Source organism: Trachurus trachurus, assembly GCF_905171665.1.
Source record: "Trachurus trachurus genome assembly, chromosome: 2".
In the NCBI taxonomy this organism is placed as follows: Eukaryota; Metazoa; Chordata; class Actinopteri; order Carangiformes; family Carangidae; genus Trachurus; species Trachurus trachurus.
The window spans coordinates 14,413,987-14,432,756 of record NC_139914.1 but is presented as its reverse complement, the minus strand read 5'-3'; the positions used below and the strand labels follow the sequence as shown (position 1 = coordinate 14,432,756).

Here is an 18,770-nt window from a genome sequence, read left to right as displayed (position 1 = left end):
GGGATACAAAACCCGGACTGGAGCCGCGTTCCCAGGAGTGAAATGCGTCGACGCGGCCGCCATCTTGGTACGGGGGAAGCCGTGTCTACTTGCTGCTTTAGTTTGTAAATTTTCATTTTCATTTACCTTCATTGAATCAAATATCTATTTATTTGAATTTTTACCTTAAATTATAATTTTTATATATTTCTTTTATTTTATTTTTATTTTATTATTATTATTATTATTATTTTATTTCATGGCTTTGTTACTATGTTAAACCTTTATTGAAATGCTGACATGACAAGCTCAGTTTCAAAATGTATTTTATATTGAAATTTGCTGCTTGTAAGATTTGTATTTCTAATAAATATATATACATATATAAAAAATAAAAAAATAAAAAAACTTCCTGCTTTAGTCAACAGAGGCAGACGTCTATCAACCATTAAAATCGCCATAACTCACCGAATATTCAACCGATTTTCAAGCCGTTTGGTTTATTATAAATGTCAGACATATATTTATGATACAACAGAAAAAACATTTAGAAAAAATTTCATAATTTTTTTTTTAATGTATTAAACATACACTTACATACTCAGACACACACCCACATGCATAATAAATACACTGAAATTTGTTCTACAAGGGTCCGACCGGGTCTGACTGACTGCTTGTCAGACAGAAACCCCGACCCAAGATGGCGGCCATGTTGACGTACGCTGAGAAGCAGAAGGCGGCATCTAGTGTATAAACACCGGCCGGGAACTACATCACCCGTCTTGCCCCCTGGAGGCCGGAGGGAAACTTTTTTGACACTACACAGTAAGTTAGTTTAGTTGGAAAAATAAAACTTTTTTGTTTCGTTTTTTATAATTGGGTATGTATAATATAAAAAACCTACACATTTATTCACAACAGGCTCAAGGCTTCAAACCAACATATCAAGGCTAACGCTGCTAATGCTAAGGTTTTGTGATGCTAACAACCCCACAGGAAGAGCAGCAGCATCTCCAGCAACACAACCAGCACACTGGATAAAAGATGTCGGCTTCATTAGGAGGGAAACATCTGGCCCTGAGTCAGGTAGCTAAGGTAAGAGCGAGGAAACATCTGGATGACAATACTCTGTTCACTCAGTTCTTCTTTTTTCTTGTCTAGATGTTTCTTTCTTTATCTTTTCTCTTTTCTAGATCCTCCTTTCCTCTTTTTTGTGCTTTTTTTTCTCTAAATCTTTCCTTATAGATCTTCCCCTCTGTCTTTAGATTGTTCTTTCTTTTCTAGATCTTTATTCTTTCCTAAAAAATATTGTTATTATATCTTTATTCCAGATCTTTCAGGGGTTTTTTTTAATGCCAAACTGCTTATTAAGGTCAATACATGTCATAATAACCCCATAATCCATCAACCTTTTTGAAAAGAAAAAAGAAAAGGCATATTCAAAATATTGCTGTCCAGGTTTATGAATAGCCTAAATGAACAGCAATAGGGAAATAGTTAAACCAGTTATGTATAGAGGGATAGATGATGATGCAAAGTGTCAGTCATATAAGATAATATCAATGCTGATGTAACACAATCACTTCCATTCATATAAAATTACAATAAATCAATGCTGTTGACTTGTTGATCACTGAACTGATGTATTAATGTAGACAGATGTGTCTGTAAAGCCCTAGTAGCTCTGAGCAGCTCACGTCTCTGCCCCGCTGATCTCAAAACAACATGCACCGATAATTAAAGGTAATGAACCTATACTGCTATGACTATAGGGATTATGGTGATAGGAGAATTTGCCAAAATGTAGAACTATCTCTTTAATTTCCTGTGCGTTGGCATCCAAGAAGGATTTTTGCATAAACCTTTCAAAATAAAGGCGTATTTTTACAAATTATGGTTTCAATGTAGGATACAGTGAATGTTAATCTGAAAGGACAAAGACTGAAGCATGTAGAATAAAACTACTAAGGGAGGAAGATGGAGTCTGATGACAAATAAAAACAAAAAACAGACAGTTTTTATGTTTTTTTGTGTGTTTTCAAACTGGGGTAATAAATAAAATGTAACTTTAGAGAACAGTGGGCCACACTCTAACTATCAAAGATGCAGTAACACAATTTAAACACTAGATGTCACCCACTAGTAATGGAAGAAGAGGAGCTGTCTCACCACCACAGCAGAAACCAGATGTTACTGTAATGCTGAGCACAGGTGGAAAAAGTCAAACACTAGTAAAGCACAAGTTTCACCGGTTGAACACAACAACTCAAAATGGATCAAACTTGTGTCCAATGATGTGAGGGAACAGATATGAGCTAGTTCAACATGAAGTCCTGTGGCCTGATCCAGTGCAGAGAAATGATGCTGTGGCTGAGTTGTGCACTTCTCATTTCTATATTTTTATTATATTTTACTTTATTTTTACGTAGGCTTACTGCATACAAGTGCTAAATGCAGAGGATTTCTGTTTGTCTTTGTACTGTACAAGTGCTACGTGTAAAATGCACAGGATTTCTGTTTTTTGTACTTTTTTTTACTATGTACAAGTGATAAATGCACAGGTTTTTTGTTTTGCAAGAGGAGAATTTAGCATTTAGCTACAGTGAACGATAAACATTTATTTCTACAGCTTCATGTGGTGTTTTCTATTTGTCTATGTAGTGTTTAGTTGCTGCTCAGTAGTGGTTTTAACGGTGATTGACTCGGGGCACGATTTGACAACATAGTTCAGTTTTGGGCACCAGATTGAACTGTTTTGAGGTGAAAGTTTGGTTTTGCAAGAAGAGTCTGAGGTTTTGTGAATGTAGCTTGAAAACTGGTGTTTGTGTTCACAGTTTAGAGAAAAGGAGAGAAGCTTTACAGAAATAATGTGTCTTAGCAATGGAGAAAAACTGTAACTGCTGCTTAGAAGAAGCAGGTGAGCGTGTGTCCTCATCTCCTCGTCCCTCCAGGTCCACAGCTGTCCAGATGTTGCCCAGGAAGCCTTCGTCAGGGTGAGGAAGCGCGACCTGGAGAAGCTGACCACGGAGGTGATGCAGCTGAGGGACTTCCTGCCCCGGGTGCTGAACCTGGACCTGATGGAGACGCTGCACCAGGCTCGGACCGCCAAGGCCGGTTAGCCGTTAGCCGCCGTTAGCTCGTCTTTAAGTTTCAGTTTGGACACATTCACCATGTTACTATACCTGCTGTTTACTGACAAGGACATGATAACACAGAAGGAACACAGATATCATCAGAATGGATGGAACGTGTGGAAAGAAAGACGAGAAAACAATATGTTGTAGAGATAGAGATAGATAGATAGAGATAGAGAAAACTTTATTGATCCCAATGGGCAATTCAGTTTGCAGTTGCACCTATCCATGGTGAATAAATACAATACCACAACCAGCATGACGTGAAAAGAGTCTCAGCAACACATTCAAATTGACATTCAACATTTAAAAGCCAGGGGAAATAAACCAAAGATATGGTGGTGTGCCCCTACACGCACACACACACTTAAAGCAGAAGTGAGTGATATATTTGTGTTAGTCTAAGTCTTAAATAGTTATATCTTCCGACAGCAATCACTTACATAGAGTGTTTGGACTGAAACACGGGTCTCTCAGTCACTCTGCTCTGCTCTGAGCCCAGGAGAAAACATTTATCGTATCCTACAGTTTTTATCCAATGAGGAGAGAGAACGGCATGCAGGGCTGTGTGTGCAGCCAAGGAACGCCGTGAATGTGGTGACGTAGCGACGAGGACTGTTATGGTGCGTTCAAGGAAACTCGTATTTTTCCGACCGTGAAGTGGTACCAGTTCGATCTGGTACGAGTTCACGGGTCAGAAGTTACGAGTGGCCGTTATAGTGACTTTCACCGGTAAAACAGGTCGGAAAAACACGAGTGGGTTGCCTGGAACGCTACAAAATCGTAAGTTGTGACTTGAAGCTGTAATTTACGATTTCAAAAGCCTGCCTGGAACGCAGCATTAGCGAAAACGACCGGACCACTCACTTCTGCTTTAAGCAAGTAAAAAATAAAAAGGAGAAAAGAACCAAACTAACTAACCTACCGACGCATGACAATCTTATTCAGAAGCCTGATAGAGGATGGGATAATATGTTGTGTGTGTGTGTGTGTGTGTGTGTGTGTGTGTGTGTGTGTGTGTGTGTGTGTGTGTGTGTGTGTGTGTGTGTGTGTGTGTGTGTGTGTGTGTGTGTGTGTGTGTGTGTAGTGAAGGAGCAGCTGCTACAGGAGCAGGAGCAGCTGAGGCAGGAGTGTGTTCACCTTCAGTCCCGACTGGACGCAGCTCAGACCGACTGTCAGAGAGAGAGAGAGGTGAGGGAGTTAAGCTGGGGAATTTTGGAAATATTCCAAATTGGAAACTTTCAATGGGAATTATGGGAATTATTGGGAATTTATGGGAATTAACTGAAAATTGGGGTTAATTTTAACAAACTGTATCATATCTAGGGTTGCAAAGGGGTGGGAAATTTCCTGTAATTTTCCAGAAACTTTCCATGAGAAGTTAAGCTGGGGAATTTTGGAAATATTCCAAATTGGAAACTTTCCATGGGAATTATGGGAATTAACTGGAAATTTAAGGTAATTTAAACAAACTGTATCATATCTAGGGTTGCAAAGGGGCGAAACATTTCCAGAAACTTTCCATGGGAAGTTAAGCTGAGGAATTTTGGAAATATTTCAAATTGGAAGCTTTCCATGGGAATTATGGGAATTTATGGGTATTATTGAGAATTTATGGGAATTAACTGAAAATTGGGGGTAATTTAAACAAACTGTATTATATCTAGGGTTGCAAAGGGGCAGTACATTTCCAGAAACTTTCCATGGGAAGTTAAACTGGGGAATTTGAGAAATATTCCAAACTGGAAACTTTCAATGGGAATTATGGGAATTATTGGGAATTTATGGGAATTAACTGAAAATTGGGGGTAATTTAAACAAACTGTATCATACTGTATCTAGGGTTGCAATGGGGCGGACAATTTCCAGTAAATTTCCATGGGAAGTTAAACTGGGGAATTTTGGAAATATTCTAAATTGGAAACTTTCCATGGGAATTATGGGAATTTATGAGAATTTATGGGAATTAACTGGAAATTGGGGGTAATTTAAACAAACTGTATTATATCTAGGGTTGCAAAGGGGCAGTACATTTCCAGAAACTTTCCATGGGAAGTTAAGCTGGGGAATTTTGGAAATATTCCAAATTGGAAACTTTCCATGGGAATTATGGGAATTAACTGGAAATTTGAGGTAATTTAAACAAACTGCATCATGTAAATATTTTGTTTTGTCATAAGCAGACCTTATTTGTTATTCCCGTTTATTCCCATATATTCCCAGAATTTTGCAACCTTACACATCACCTAAACTGATGTCATATTATTTGTGTGTGTGTGTGTGTGTGTGTGTGTGTGTGTGTGTGTGTGTGTAGGAGAAGCTGCTGTTGCGGGAGCAGCTGTGGCAGAGCGGAGCCGAGCTGCAGCAACAGGCCGACTTCTGCTCTGGTCTGGGATCAGCGGCCTGCGGTCTGCTGTGGAGCTGCTCCGTCACCGAGGAGACCGTCACACACTGGCTGGCCGATGTGAGTCTGTGTGTGTGTGTGTGTGTGTTGCACTTAACCCCAGTACGGTGGCCCTGAGGTGCAAATCACAACAGCAAATCAGAAAACACAACGGCAAAAAAGGGAAAACACAACTCACAACTCGCTCACTCATGGAGCTGTGTGTGTGTGTGTGTGTGTGTGTTTCAAAATGTGCAGTTTTTTATGAAAGGCGGAGTGGGGGGAACCGTTGGTATAGAATATTACAGCAGACTTGAGTCTATAAATGTATCCCCACTGCCACTCATCATGAAGCTGGAGGCAGTTAGAGTAATTGCATTGTCCAAGGTACAACATCTTCTTTCTAATGTACATGTTCCACGAAAATCATTATGTGATTTGACGGATAAAACTGTATATTTTGTGAGACAATGGACTGGCCTGAATACACATACAACACACAATATCATATTTCATAGTAAGAGTGAGGGTGGTCTGGGTGTTCCCAATTTTGAATGGACATATATTGCTACGAGACTTTCCCACCTGTTGAATATGTTGAACAATGATGATAAATATGTCAGAGAGCTTGCCCGAGCTTCTCTGTTCCTGGACCTAAGAATTGTAGATTTGATATCAGCAGATATCTCTTCTATCCTCAGGTCTACCATCATGCTGTATAAACATTCTAGTGTGAAGCCGAGTATGTTCAGCCTGTGTAATGATGTCTCAATGTTCTCTAATGTAACAGCTAATACTCCTGATGTTGTTGTTGTTAATGAAAATCATAGAGAGGTGTTGATTCATCCTGGAGGTCGGCTGTACCTTTGATTACAGCCTAGAGGCCTTTCTGACCAAAGTGCTGAAATAGCAGCAGCTGAAGCAGACCATCTCTCAGCTATAGGCTACAGGTGTAAACTTCTAGTCTTTATATCTGGTAGCCTGGGGCATGTGCATCAGTTGGTTGTGAGGGGCCTTCAGATGGCCGGCCTCCCTAAAAGAAGAGCTGAACAGTTGGCCAGGTGCTGCTCAGTCTCAGTTATTATTGGTAGCCGCTCAATCTGGAGGAGACGATGTTTTTTGTATCATTGAATGTGTGTTTTCTATCTGACCTGAGGTCAGTTTGTATGTAACTGTGTTCAGCTGCCCAGGCGCTTTGTGTCTGACCGTCTTCCATTGTCAACTGCACTGGCAGAGTTTATGTCCCTTGTGCAAGAACCCTTGTACTTCTTTGTTATGTGGGCATAAATAAATATTCCAAATGTGTGTGTAGGGGAAGCTGCAGGCCTTCCTCACCGTAGCAGCTCAGACTCTGGAGAGCTTCGTCAGGTCTCTGGATGTGGATGTGAAGACCCAGACCGAGGACTACAACTCCCATGAGCACCAGTTTGTTCTGGCCCTGGCCGGCACCATCACCAGTGAGTCCTGAAGCACCGGCTGCTGAAACAAACCTCGCTAGGACCCTAGTAAGCTACACAGAGCGGGCCTCAGACCAACTGGCCTGTGTTGGAGGTGCTCAACTCACAAGGGCACTTATCTGCACATGGTATGGGACCCAATTAAAAAATTCTGGACTGAGGTCTGCCTATGTGTGAGCAAAATAACTATGGTTGTGTCCGAAACCCCTCCCTCAGACCCTCCTCCCTACTCACTATATAGTGAATTCAATATAGTGACTATATAGTGACTCACTGGTCAAATAAAAAAACACTTTCGGACACGACTCCGCCGCACAGTTAATGACGTATTACGTCGCGTAATTAAAACGTTCCGACCGCGATCGTAACAGCTGGTGCAGGTACCATGGATACAACCATGGTAACGGCCGGTGTAGAGGAGTAAAGCAATATATTAAGCGGTAATATATATATTTAAGCATCAAAGATGTTCAATCAAACCCACATAGTTTGAAACAACATTCAAAACACCAGTGTCACAACTAAGCATAAAGTCTGCTAGCTTAATGCTAACGTATAATGTAAAACACCATAGACGGGCTAACAGAAATTAGCCTCGCTATCTGTGGTCAGTTTATAACGCTTGTATTTTCTTTTGTGAAAAAAAAGAATAAAAAAGAGTAAAAAAAAAAAAAAAGAAACAAACAAACCTGGCTCACCTCCTCTTTGTCTCCGTCCAATCAGACATCGCGGCGGTGACGTGTGGGCGGGACTTCCTGTCCGGCTCGGCTCACGTCCTATTGGACACTCTGATGAAGCTGCTGGAGCTGATGAAGCCGGGCGTCCTGCCCCGGCTCAAGGTGTAGGTGGAGCTGCTCGCACAAACATCCCATAATATTCATGTGTTTACAAACCCTGAGTAGAGATGGCAGTGTGTGTGTGTGTGTGTGTGTGTGTGTGTGTGTGTGTGTGTGTGTGTGTGTGTGTGTGTGTGTGTTGCAGGTTGATGCTGATGGCTCTCTACAACGTCAGCATCAATGTTAAAGGTCTGAAGTACATCAGTGAAAACCCAGCAGCTCTGACTCTGATCTGGACGCTGCTCAACGGTCAGGACACACTGCTCTTCTTTTCTTTCTTTCTTTCTTTCTTTCTTTCTTTCTTTCTAGATCTTTCCTCTTTTTTTTCTTCTCTATATTCTTGTTTTTTCTAAATCCTTTCCTCATAGATTCGGCCTCTGTCTTTTGGGTGTTCTTTTTTCTTTATCTTTCTTTTTTTTTCTTCTCTAGATGTTCTTTCTTTCTTTCTTTCTTTCTTTCTTTCTTTCTTTCTTTCTTTCTTTCTTTCTTTCTTTCTTTCTAGATCTTTCCTCTTTTTTTCTTCTCTATATTCTTGTTTTTTTCTTCTAAATTTTTCCTCATAGATTCCCCCTCTGTCTTTCAGTTGTTCTTTTTCTAGATCTTTCTTTTCCAAGTCCAAGTTCTTTTTTTCTTTCTTTTCTAGATATTTCGTTATAGATCTTCCTCTGTGTCTTTAGATTGTTCTTTCTTTTTCTAGATCTTTCTTTCCTCAAATATTTTGTTTTCCCAGTCAATATTCCAGATCTTAATTTATTTTTCTTTCTTTTCCAGATCTTTCCTTGTAGATCTTCCCTACCGTCTTTAGATCGTACTTTCTTTTTCTAGATTGTTCTTCTTTGTCCTTCTTTTCCTGGTCTTTATTGCAGATCTTTCTATCTTAGATCATTCTTTCTGATAAATATTGTTTTCCCTATTGTATGTCTTTCTTGTTTCTTTCTTTTTTTTTATATCTTTCCTTTTAAGATATTTCTTTTCTAGATCTTCCCTTACAGATCTTCCTGTGAGTCTCTTTCCTTTTCTAGATCATTCTTTCAACTTAATTTTCCTTCTCCAGGTATTTATTGTAGAGCTTACTTCTAGATTTTTAGAGAGATCTTTTTTCCTTTCTGTTCTAGATCTTTCTTTCATTCTCTCATCATCATCATCCGCAGCGATGACATTTTATAGATAATAATAAATAGATAATAATTCTCTCCTCTCTTGTCCGTCAGATGGGAACTGGGAGGTTTGTCTTCACTCTCTGCGCCTCCTCCAGTCACTGCTGCTGGATGAGGAGGTGCTGGAGCTGCTGGGCTCGTCCCTGCTGGACCCGGACCTCCAGGCCTGCGTCAGCCGCCTGGGCTCGAGCCCAGAACCGAGCCTGAGGCTGACGGCCCAGCAGACCCTGGAGGACCTGCAGCTGCTCCAACAGGTACCGCCACACTGAACCGTTTCTAGTCGCTCACCACTTCCCTTTTCAAAGCAGAGGAGTTCTTCCAATACGCTGAGCCTTGCCTCCATTTAGGGTTGCAAGATTCTGGGAGTTTTTTCGAAGTTGGACACTTTCTATGGGAATTAAAGGGAATATATGGGAATTAACAGGAAAATATGGGAATAAACAGGAATAATTAGTAGTAATATTTTACTCAACATTCATGTTTTTGTTGTTCAGTAAAATAATTGATTGTTCATACAAGAATTAAAACTTGATAAAGTTCTACTCACAAATAAATCCGGTGAAATGTCATTAATGTCTTTTAATTGTATTATTTTGCATGGATGTCTGCTTATGACAAAACAAAATATTTACATTTATGTTTAGATATGATACAGTTTGTTTAAATTACCCCCAAATTCCAGTTAATTCCCATAAATTCCCATAAATTCCCATTATTCCCATGGAAAGTTTCAAATTTGGAATATTTCCGAAATTCCCCATCTTAACTTCCCATGGAAAGTTTCTGGAAATTTACTGGAAATGTTTCGCCCCTTTGCAACCCTAGATATGATACAGTTTGTTTAAATTACCCCAAAATTCCAGTTAATTCCCATAAATTCCCAATAATTCCCATAATTCCCATGGAAAGTTTCCAATTTGGAATATTTAAAAAAATTCCCCAGTTTAAATTCCCATGGAAAGTTTCTTGAAATTTACCGGAAATTTACTGCAAATTTTCTACCCCCCTTTGTAACGCTATACCTCCATTACAGCCAATCAGCTGCCTTCATTCCATGTAGCGTTATCACTAGAGGAGGCAAAGAGATGAGTATCCTAAATACTAAGCAGAGAGAGATATGGTTGGTTTTGGGGGACTATGGGACTATGGGATGGTTACCGTGGTGATAGTGTGGTGGTATTTGGTGGTTACCGTGGTGATAGTGTGGTGGTATTTCTTGGACTTGAAGCAAGGAAACACTAGATCAGCTGTTACCAGAGATGAAACCTCCTTTATATTATGGGTCATTCATCCACCACCACTCATCTTATCCAACCCACACACACACAGAGGACTGTTCAGGCGTTACCATGGAGATGTGCTTTAAATATTACAATGTAAAGTGGGAACATACATCATCACATGACTGTGTGTGTGTGTGTTTGTGTTTCCAGGGTCACAGTAAACAGAACTCTGTTTGACATGGATGCAGTATCTTCAGTCCTACCTCGACTATGTAATATAATATAATATGTTATAATTGTTCAGATAATAGATATACCGTAACTATAGCAACATTTCAAAGTAAAACAATCTGTTAGAACACCACAAAACCACAAAATCTTACCAAGAATATTTGTCTCATTTCTAGTCAAAATAAATCTAAATATACCTAAAATAAGAAACATCACATAAAAAGCAGCTTGTTTTTGACAGTTTTTACTTATTTCAAACATATTTTCACTTGAAATAAGTAGAAAAATCTGATAGTGGAGCAAGATGGCAGATTTTTCTACTTATTTCAAGTGAAAATTAGTTTGAAACAAGTGAAAATGATCTAAAAACAAGTTAATTTTCAGGTGATGAGTCTTATTTTAAGTGGAAAGAGTTTAGTTTTGACTAGAAATGAGACATTTTGACAATAAATAAGACAAAATAATGTTCTTGGAAAGATGTTGAGTTTTTGCAGTGAACTGTTCTTGCATCAGTTATTGTTACTGTTTCCTGTTTGGTTGTTACATAATGTGAATAATATGATGACACAGTTTTTGTACAAGACAGATTAAAGATGACGACCGTTCACTCTCTGTCTTCTGTTGCCATAGAAACAGTACCTATCCATGTTTTACATTACATTCAAACGGATCAAATCTGCTCTCAACAACTCACAGCAACACGAACAAAGCGAGTTTAGAGCTCAGAATAAACTCTATATCTATATCTATATCTATATCTATATCTATATCTATATCTATATCTATATCTATATTCTATGTTATTTACAGACACTTTAACTCCCACTGTGAGGGAAAACAAACAGTCCACAGCCTGGCAGAGAGCGACAGAGAGATGGACTGTAACCATGCAGGCGTGAAGTCAAAAATAATAACTTCTCAGCTCCAACAATACACTACACTGCAAAAACTCAAAGTCTTTCCAAGAATATTTGTCTTATTTCTTGTCAAAATGTCTCATTTCTAGTCAAAACTAATCTCTTTCCACTTAAAATAAGACTCATCACCTAGAAATGAACTTGTTTTTAGATCATTTTCACTTGTTTCAAACTAATTTTCACTTGAAATAAGTAGAAAAATCTGCCAGTGAAAGCAAGTTTTATGTGCTTGTAATAAGAAAGAAAAACTTGCTCCACTATCAGATTTTTCTACTTATTTCAAGTGAAAATCTGCTTGAAAGAAGTAAAAAGTGTCTAAAAACAAGCTGCTTTTTATGTGATGAGTCTGATTTTAAGTAGAATGAGATTTGTTTTGACTAGAAATGAGACAAATATTCTTGGTAAGATTTAGAGTTTTTGCAGTGTAGATAATAGAGAAGATCACAAATGACCTCGGTACTTTAATGTCTTAAAATTAGATCCATAAGAATTTCTAGTGCTGCAGTTGATATAAAATTAAATCATATGTCCCATCTTCTAAGACTTAGATAGATTAGACAGCTGTCAGTATCCCAGTTTTCACTCCTCTCGTGTTTTATTTTGAAGTGATGAGCCTGGGGGTGTGGCCTATATAGGGTGTTGTTGTGACATCACAAAGTTCAGGAAGTCTCTGTTAGCTGGTTTTAAGGCTCAGTTTTCTGAATACAATCCCTTTACTTTCACTGTATTACATTGAACCTAGAGCTGCTTTATAATTACACTGCAAAAACTCAAAATCTTAGAATTTGTTGTTGTGTTTTCTGATTAGCTGTTGTGATTTGCACCTCAGGGCCACCGTAGAATATTGTCTTATTTCTTGTCAAAATGCCAAAATTACCAAAACTAATCTCTTTCCACTTAAAATAACTTGTTTTTAGATCATTTTCACTTGTTTCAAACTAATTTTCACTTGAAATAAGTAGAAAAATCTGCCAGTGAAAGCAAGTTTTTTGTCCTCGTAATAAGAAAGAAACACTTTTTTGACTTATTTTAAGTGAAAATGTGCTTGAAAGAAGTAAAAATTGTCTAAAAACAAGCTACTTTTTAATGTGACAAGTCTTATTTTGAGTATAATTTCATTAGTTTTGACTAGAAGTGACATTTTGACTAGAAATAATACAAATATTCTTGGTAAGATTTTGAGTTTTTGCAGTGTAAGGAAGGCATTGTGCTATTATATGCATTGACTTTAGCAAGAATGACCAGGTAATACACACACAAACCCACACAGGAGGTGCTTCTTGTTAAGTGTACAGCTTTATTATTAAGTTACTTTAGTGTGGACTTGTCAGGAATGAGCCTGTATCCATGGATACAGGTCTATAGACTACAGAACAGGAAACTGAAGACAGAGCAGAGGGTCAGAGAACTTCACCGATGGAAACCTGGGACATGTTTAAACATTACACTTGAGGACTGGCCCTTTAAATACACCAACCATCATCATCAGCAGAGTGAAGTGTGTAGCTCTCAGTCTTCGTCCTCATCGCATGACTTCTCTCCTTCAGTTAACTCGGCCGCCGCTGCCCCACTTCACCACCCCCGCGTGGTGGTTTTGTTAAACTCAAAAAACAATGGCGCTAATAATAATAATAATAATAATAATAAAACAGAAGAGAGCTACGAAGAAGGAGAAGATCTACAGAGGAGGAAGTGAAGCTTAGGACCAGAAGAGCAGAAGAATCCGAGGTCATCCATCCCAGTTGAAGCTTGGTGGTTCTTTAGGAGGATGCAGCAGCGTTGGGTTTGTCATCGCGGGTGACGGGGATGTTGCGCTCGCCACGGGTGGACTCGCTCCCGCCGCCGCCGCCGCCGCCGCCGCCGCCGACCTTTGGCCCGGTCAGGGTCAACAGGCCGTCGGGTGTCAGGCCGCAGGTGATCGCTGATTGGTCGACACTGGAGGGGAGGCGGTAGCGGCGATGAAACTCACGGGAAACGTAACCGTGGTCGTCCTGAAAGACAGCGGGATGAACACGTTGATGGTTAGGAACAGTTAGCAGGGCCGTTGCTAGGAATTCTTTAAGGCCCCCTTAAAGAATACTAAAGTGGGCCCCTCCCCCTTTCACTTTTCCACTTTTTTCTTAGACTACCTATGTATTGTCATTTATTATTTAGCCTACTTTGTTTTGATGCTAATGCAGCATTACACTGCAAAAACTCAAGTATCTTACCAAGAATATTTGTCTTATTTCTAGTCAAAATGTCATTTCTAGTCAAAACAAATCTCATTCTACTTAAAATAAGACTCATCATATTAAAAGTAGCTTGTTTTTAGACACTTTTTACTCCTTTCAAGCAGATTTTCACTTGGAATAAGTAGAAAAAATCTGATAGTGGAGCAAGTTTTTCTTCCTTATCACAAGCACAAAAAACTTGCTTTCACTGGCAGATTTTTCTACTTATTGAAAATTGAAAATTTGTTTGAAACAAGTGAAAATGATCTAAAAAAAAAAAAAGTAAATTTTTAGGTAATGAGTCTTATTTTAAGTGGAAAGAGATGAGTTTTGACTAGAAATTAGACATTTGGACAATAAATAAGACAAATATTCTTGGAAAGATGTTGAGTTTTTACAGTGTACTATGAGTATTAGTCAGGGTCTTATGCAGAATAAATCAGTCATACAAAGATTAGACTACTGGGGTTTTTTATGGGCCCCACTGGGCGCTGGGCCCCTAGAGTTATCATCACCTTTCTCCCCTATACAACGGCCCTGGTAACAATCCAGACCGTCGATATCAATCAATATCATCAATCAGTATCAATTAAAGGGACAAATTCTCGCCAGAATACAACACTTCCTGGTTTTGTTGTAGCTTCTGAACTTCAAAATAAAACATCACCAGCAGGGATGATGTATTATTTAACCAACCGCCTGGTTCCCTCCTCTGAAAGACAATGGATTTTCCATTGTCTTTTGGATTATGACAGAAAGTAAACAGCGGTTTATGATAGTGACAGGTTTTGTGAGGATCATCTTCACTAATGAACACCTCTTTATGATGTTTGAAGCCTAAATACAATCAGCTGAAGTAAAAAGCGAAAGAAGGCTATAAACTGACTGCAACGTGGTCAAACAACGTGGTCAAATGACTCAGCTAGTAGGCTACTGTAGCTCGACTGACAGGCCTTTCGCCCCAGATTGCAATAGCAAGGATGGACTGGTCAACGGACGACCGCTGCAGCCTTATTTAGACACTTGTTAGCAACCTTTTTAAGATTTAAAAGGATAAAGAAATCGTGACTGGGGTATCTACTGATGTTGTAGAATAAAATTTGAAAATGTGCCTCAGCTTCAGACCTAATTTAGTCGTCACCAAAAACCCTAGAGACTTCAGAACCAGGGAACAGGAAGTGCTAACAAGCTAAACTGAAGTAGATAGATAGATAGATAGATAGATAGATAGATAGATAGATAGATAGATAGATAGATAGATAGATAGATAGATAGATAGATAGATAGATAGATAGATAGATAGAAAGAATGCCCTTATTGTATTAAGTAAGCTGTTGCAGATGTTCAAATATAGTGAAATCTAAAGTCTATCCAGAGTCGTTGCTAGGAATTCTGGGGCCCCTGAAAGAATACTAAAGTGGGCCCCCTGACTTTTCCACTTTTTTTCTTAGACTACGTACGTATTATCGTTTTTTATTTAGCCTACATTGTTTTGATGCTAATGCAGCATTACTATGAGTATTAGTCAGGGTCTTATCCAGGACTACTGGGGTTTTTTGTGGGGCCCACTGGGTGCTGGGCCCCTAGAATTATCATCACCTTTCTCCCCTATACAACGGCCCTGAGTCTATCTACAATGTTTGACCTCTTCACCAACCAATCTGTGTTAACTCTTCAGCAGTGCGGTGAGGTAAGGGATAGATCTTCATAACGAGTCAACAGGTTATTCAAACCTTTCGTTGACCATATTTGACCTAACTTTGCTTTGTTTGGAAGCAAAGTGTGTGTGTTTATTGTTACCTGTCTCTCTCCATGTTTGCCCTGGATCTCCACATAGTCGTCACAGACCTTCACACAGAGCTCGTCGGGTGAAAAGTGCTTGACGTCCAGGTAGATTGTGAACTTATCCCTGTCGGACCTCACCTGAAGGACACACACAAGCACAAATAGGATCATCACACTGTCGAAGTAAGAACCTTTCGACGCTCTGAAGATATTGAACGATGGATGTTTGATTTAACTGTTATATAAGCTATAAAAGTTTGTTTAGAAGTAGAGTAGAATCGAGATTGTCGTCGAATTTCATCGCTTCTAGAAAGATCCTGTTTGAAATTCTAGCCGACTCTACATCTTTGCTTCTTTACTTTACAGCACTGCTAGAGTAAGAGTTGTTGTAGGTGTTTAGTCGTTACCTCAGAGATGCCAGAGTTGGAGAAGTCCAGGAAGTTGCGGAACAGTGACTGTCTATAGTAGGGGCTGATGGTGGAGGCAGTGTAGGGGAACAGGTCGTAGTCGAACATGCCCTCTCCAAAGAACTGGTCAAAAAGTCGGGCAGGGTAGACAGAGCCCATGGCGCGTCTGAACCAGGGGTGCTGGATGGCAATATCCATAGCGACTGGAGACTTGACTTGGCTTGGCTTGGCTTGGCTGGCAGATGTACCTGCTTAGAAATCCAGCAGGTGGAAGGGAGGGAAGTGAGGAATGATGATGAAGAACGATTCGAGAGAGAGCTTTGTCCTCTGCTCTCCAGCTGCCTCCTCTTTATATACCTGAGAGCCAGAAAGAGAGGCTTTAGCCACGATCCCTCTGGAATGGCATTATCTCATAGTGGGTTGGGCCTTGTCAGCAGAATCGGGGGGTTGAGGATGGGGGGGCAACTACTAGGTCCAGTTACCCTGCTGCGACCCAGTGCCACCCACACACCAGACACCCATGGCTGCCAAAACAAACCCTGGTGAAGGAGGGCAGCACAGAAACAATGAGGTCAGGAAGCCGACTAAAGACACAGAGGCATTTTACCTGAGTGGTGGCTCGTCAACAGACACACATCCACTCAGTCAGTGACACAATGCTGTTGCGTTGTATTGCTGTATTTCTGCTGCCTACATGTGTGGTGGGGCAGAGCAGATTTACACACAATGCTGCACAGAGCAACAACAACTGACACACAACGGGAGAATCTAAGGTCTGGGTGCCAAATTGAACAAGGCCCTAATGTAAAGTCTTTAGTAGCTTCTAAAGGTTAACACTGAGGTTTATTTACATGCAGGCAGATATGTCGGCACAGCAGAAGACGATAGGATTTGTAATTTATGTGACATCCAAGAGGTGGAGAATGAAATTCATTTTGTGTTCTATTGTCCTTTCTATGACTCTATAAGACAAAAAATTTTCAGTAAAGTAGATCCAAATAACGAATTTGTGTGGTTAGATGACGCTGAGAAGCTAAAACTTATTTTTCATTTGAATATTTTTGCATTTTCTTTATTTCTTGAAAAGGCTTGGGCAATGAGACGAAGAGCGAGATATAGTTGAGTACTGAAAGTGATCTTAAACCGTTTATTTATGTCACACCTGTGTGGTGGGTAACACCAACAGGAAGGACTGTCTAGTTTTTGTTTTTTGTATTTGTTATTGTGTCTTGTAATCTCATATGGGATGGGCCACAGTGGTGGCATGACACGAAAATAAAATATTCATTCATTCATTCATTCATACATTGCACTGATATATATGTAGGTCTGCAGATCAGTTTTAAATAGAAATCATGGTTACAATAAAAGTTAGAGATCTAATTTAAAGGGGAACTTTGCAAGTCCGCCGGTCACTTTTTCTCCAGCCTTCCTCCTTCCTTCCTTCCTCATGTGCATTTGTTCATAACAAAGCCGGCGTGAAGGCAATCCATGGCGCGGTGGATAACATGATATATCATATTATACGTTTTACAAGGTGCATATTTGTGTTTGAGTTTTATCCGTCATAAACAAAAGATTGCGGATTTGTTCGATCGTGCGAGGTTGGTTTTGAGCCAAGAGACGCTATAGGGGAAAGGCAGAGAACCAAACATCTTGCAAACAGAGGCTCCTCACCTGGATTCGCAGACCTCGGTTCAGGTACTTGGCTCTAACACTTGTGCTGCTCAGTTATATATTTGCTGAGCTGAAACCCAATAATTCCATTTGACAGTGTCTTCCCGTCATTGTTATTGGTTTTTTCAATACCTGTGCGATGAATCTTGGGATATGTCGGACCATTGTTGTGCAAGAAATCAAGGATGCATTTGAAGGGTCCTTTGAAACGAAACCGTCCGGTCTACTCGGCCTTCAGATGCAGGAAGCTCCTACAGCTCCACCATCTCCAAGTACAGTACTTGTTCTCAAGAATTTCCTTATCATGTCAAGGTCAAAGCTCTGCCTTGACCTAAACAAGCTGGCACCACACCGACTCTTACATCTTTTGCAAATAGGCCCATGAGATAGGCCCCATGGGGTAAGGTGCCTATCAAGTTCTTCCCAACTGATTCCAGGAGGTTCAGATCTCCTAACAACCCCGCCAGTGATACCTTTTTGCCGTCTTGCGTCTTCTCATATGTTTCTGCCCATGTGAATTTATTTGAAATCTTAACAAACAAGACCACATAATTTGGAACAAAGACAACAACGAATGCTGAGAGTAAAGAGAGCTGACGTGCAGTCATGTGAACAAGAGTAAATTCTAATAAAGATAAGGGTCACTTCCCATGCCTGTTGTTTCACCACCAGTGGCTTCCATCCTCCTGCATTAGTCTAATCCCACATGGCTTTGCTCAGCTAGCACAGGGGCTTAGCTGCTCCACGCACGCACAGGCCAAGAGCAACTGGGCTGGGTAGCAGGGGCCGGGCTGTTTTAGGGGCAGTTTGGGGTGGCTGTTGGGGGTATGGGGTGGCTAGCTGCTGCAGACCAGACGTAGATGCCGTTAGACTGGCTGCAGTTCAGCAGAGTCAGCATTCTGGGTTTTTATCAATGGGACAGACAATGGTTGTGTGTTCTGTCTTTGAAAAGCTGTTTTGGCTGACAACCTGGCAACAGGCAGGGTGGACGGGCCCAGTTTTATTCTTTGGAGGAATGAGAGTGGGCTAATGTCTTGTTATTGATGTGTCACCGTAGATATCATGAACATTATTACATTTCTATATAATCTAGAAGAGCACAAGAGGAAGACACCAAGACAGCTTGTGTCCTGTGAGCAGACTGGGGAACAGTGGGAACGGAGGTGGGTGTGGCAGTCGGACAGGAAGGTCCAAGGACATCTAGTGGACAGATGGAGAAGAAGCAGGGGAGGGGATGGAAAAATAAACATGGAAAGTAGTGAGAGTGTAGTAGTAGGCTGGGTCGGGATCAGGTGGTCTTGGGAGGACCACATCGACGATGGAGTTCTTGAGCTGGAATGACCCTTTGGCCTCAAGTCCAAGAGTCTT

The 18,770-nt window shown here is 40.3% G+C and overlaps 2 protein-coding genes across 2 annotated transcripts; one reads left to right on the top strand and one right to left on the bottom strand.

Annotated features, from left to right (window-relative positions):
• Positions 1 to 1,026: 1,026 nt before the first annotated feature.
• hsf2bp (heat shock transcription factor 2 binding protein) lies at positions 1,027 to 9,218 on the top strand (the record flags this gene model as incomplete). The annotated part of the gene is made up of 8 exons (XM_083988331.1): positions 1,027 to 1,077; positions 2,934 to 3,096; positions 4,204 to 4,307; positions 5,431 to 5,580; positions 6,812 to 6,956; positions 7,680 to 7,797; positions 7,938 to 8,041; positions 9,004 to 9,218. The coding sequence occupies 8 exons, from the start codon at positions 1,027 to 1,029 to the stop codon at positions 9,216 to 9,218; spliced, it is 1,050 nt and encodes a 349-aa protein (XP_083844457.1).
• Positions 9,219 to 13,080: 3,862 nt separating this feature from the next.
• On the bottom strand, positions 13,081 to 15,923 carry cryaa (crystallin, alpha A; the record flags this gene model as incomplete). The annotated part of the gene is made up of 3 exons (XM_083992208.1): positions 13,081 to 13,311; positions 15,334 to 15,456; positions 15,726 to 15,923. The coding sequence occupies 3 exons, from the start codon at positions 15,921 to 15,923 to the stop codon at positions 13,081 to 13,083; spliced, it is 552 nt and encodes a 183-aa protein (XP_083848334.1).
• Positions 15,924 to 18,770: the final 2,847 nt, after the last annotated feature.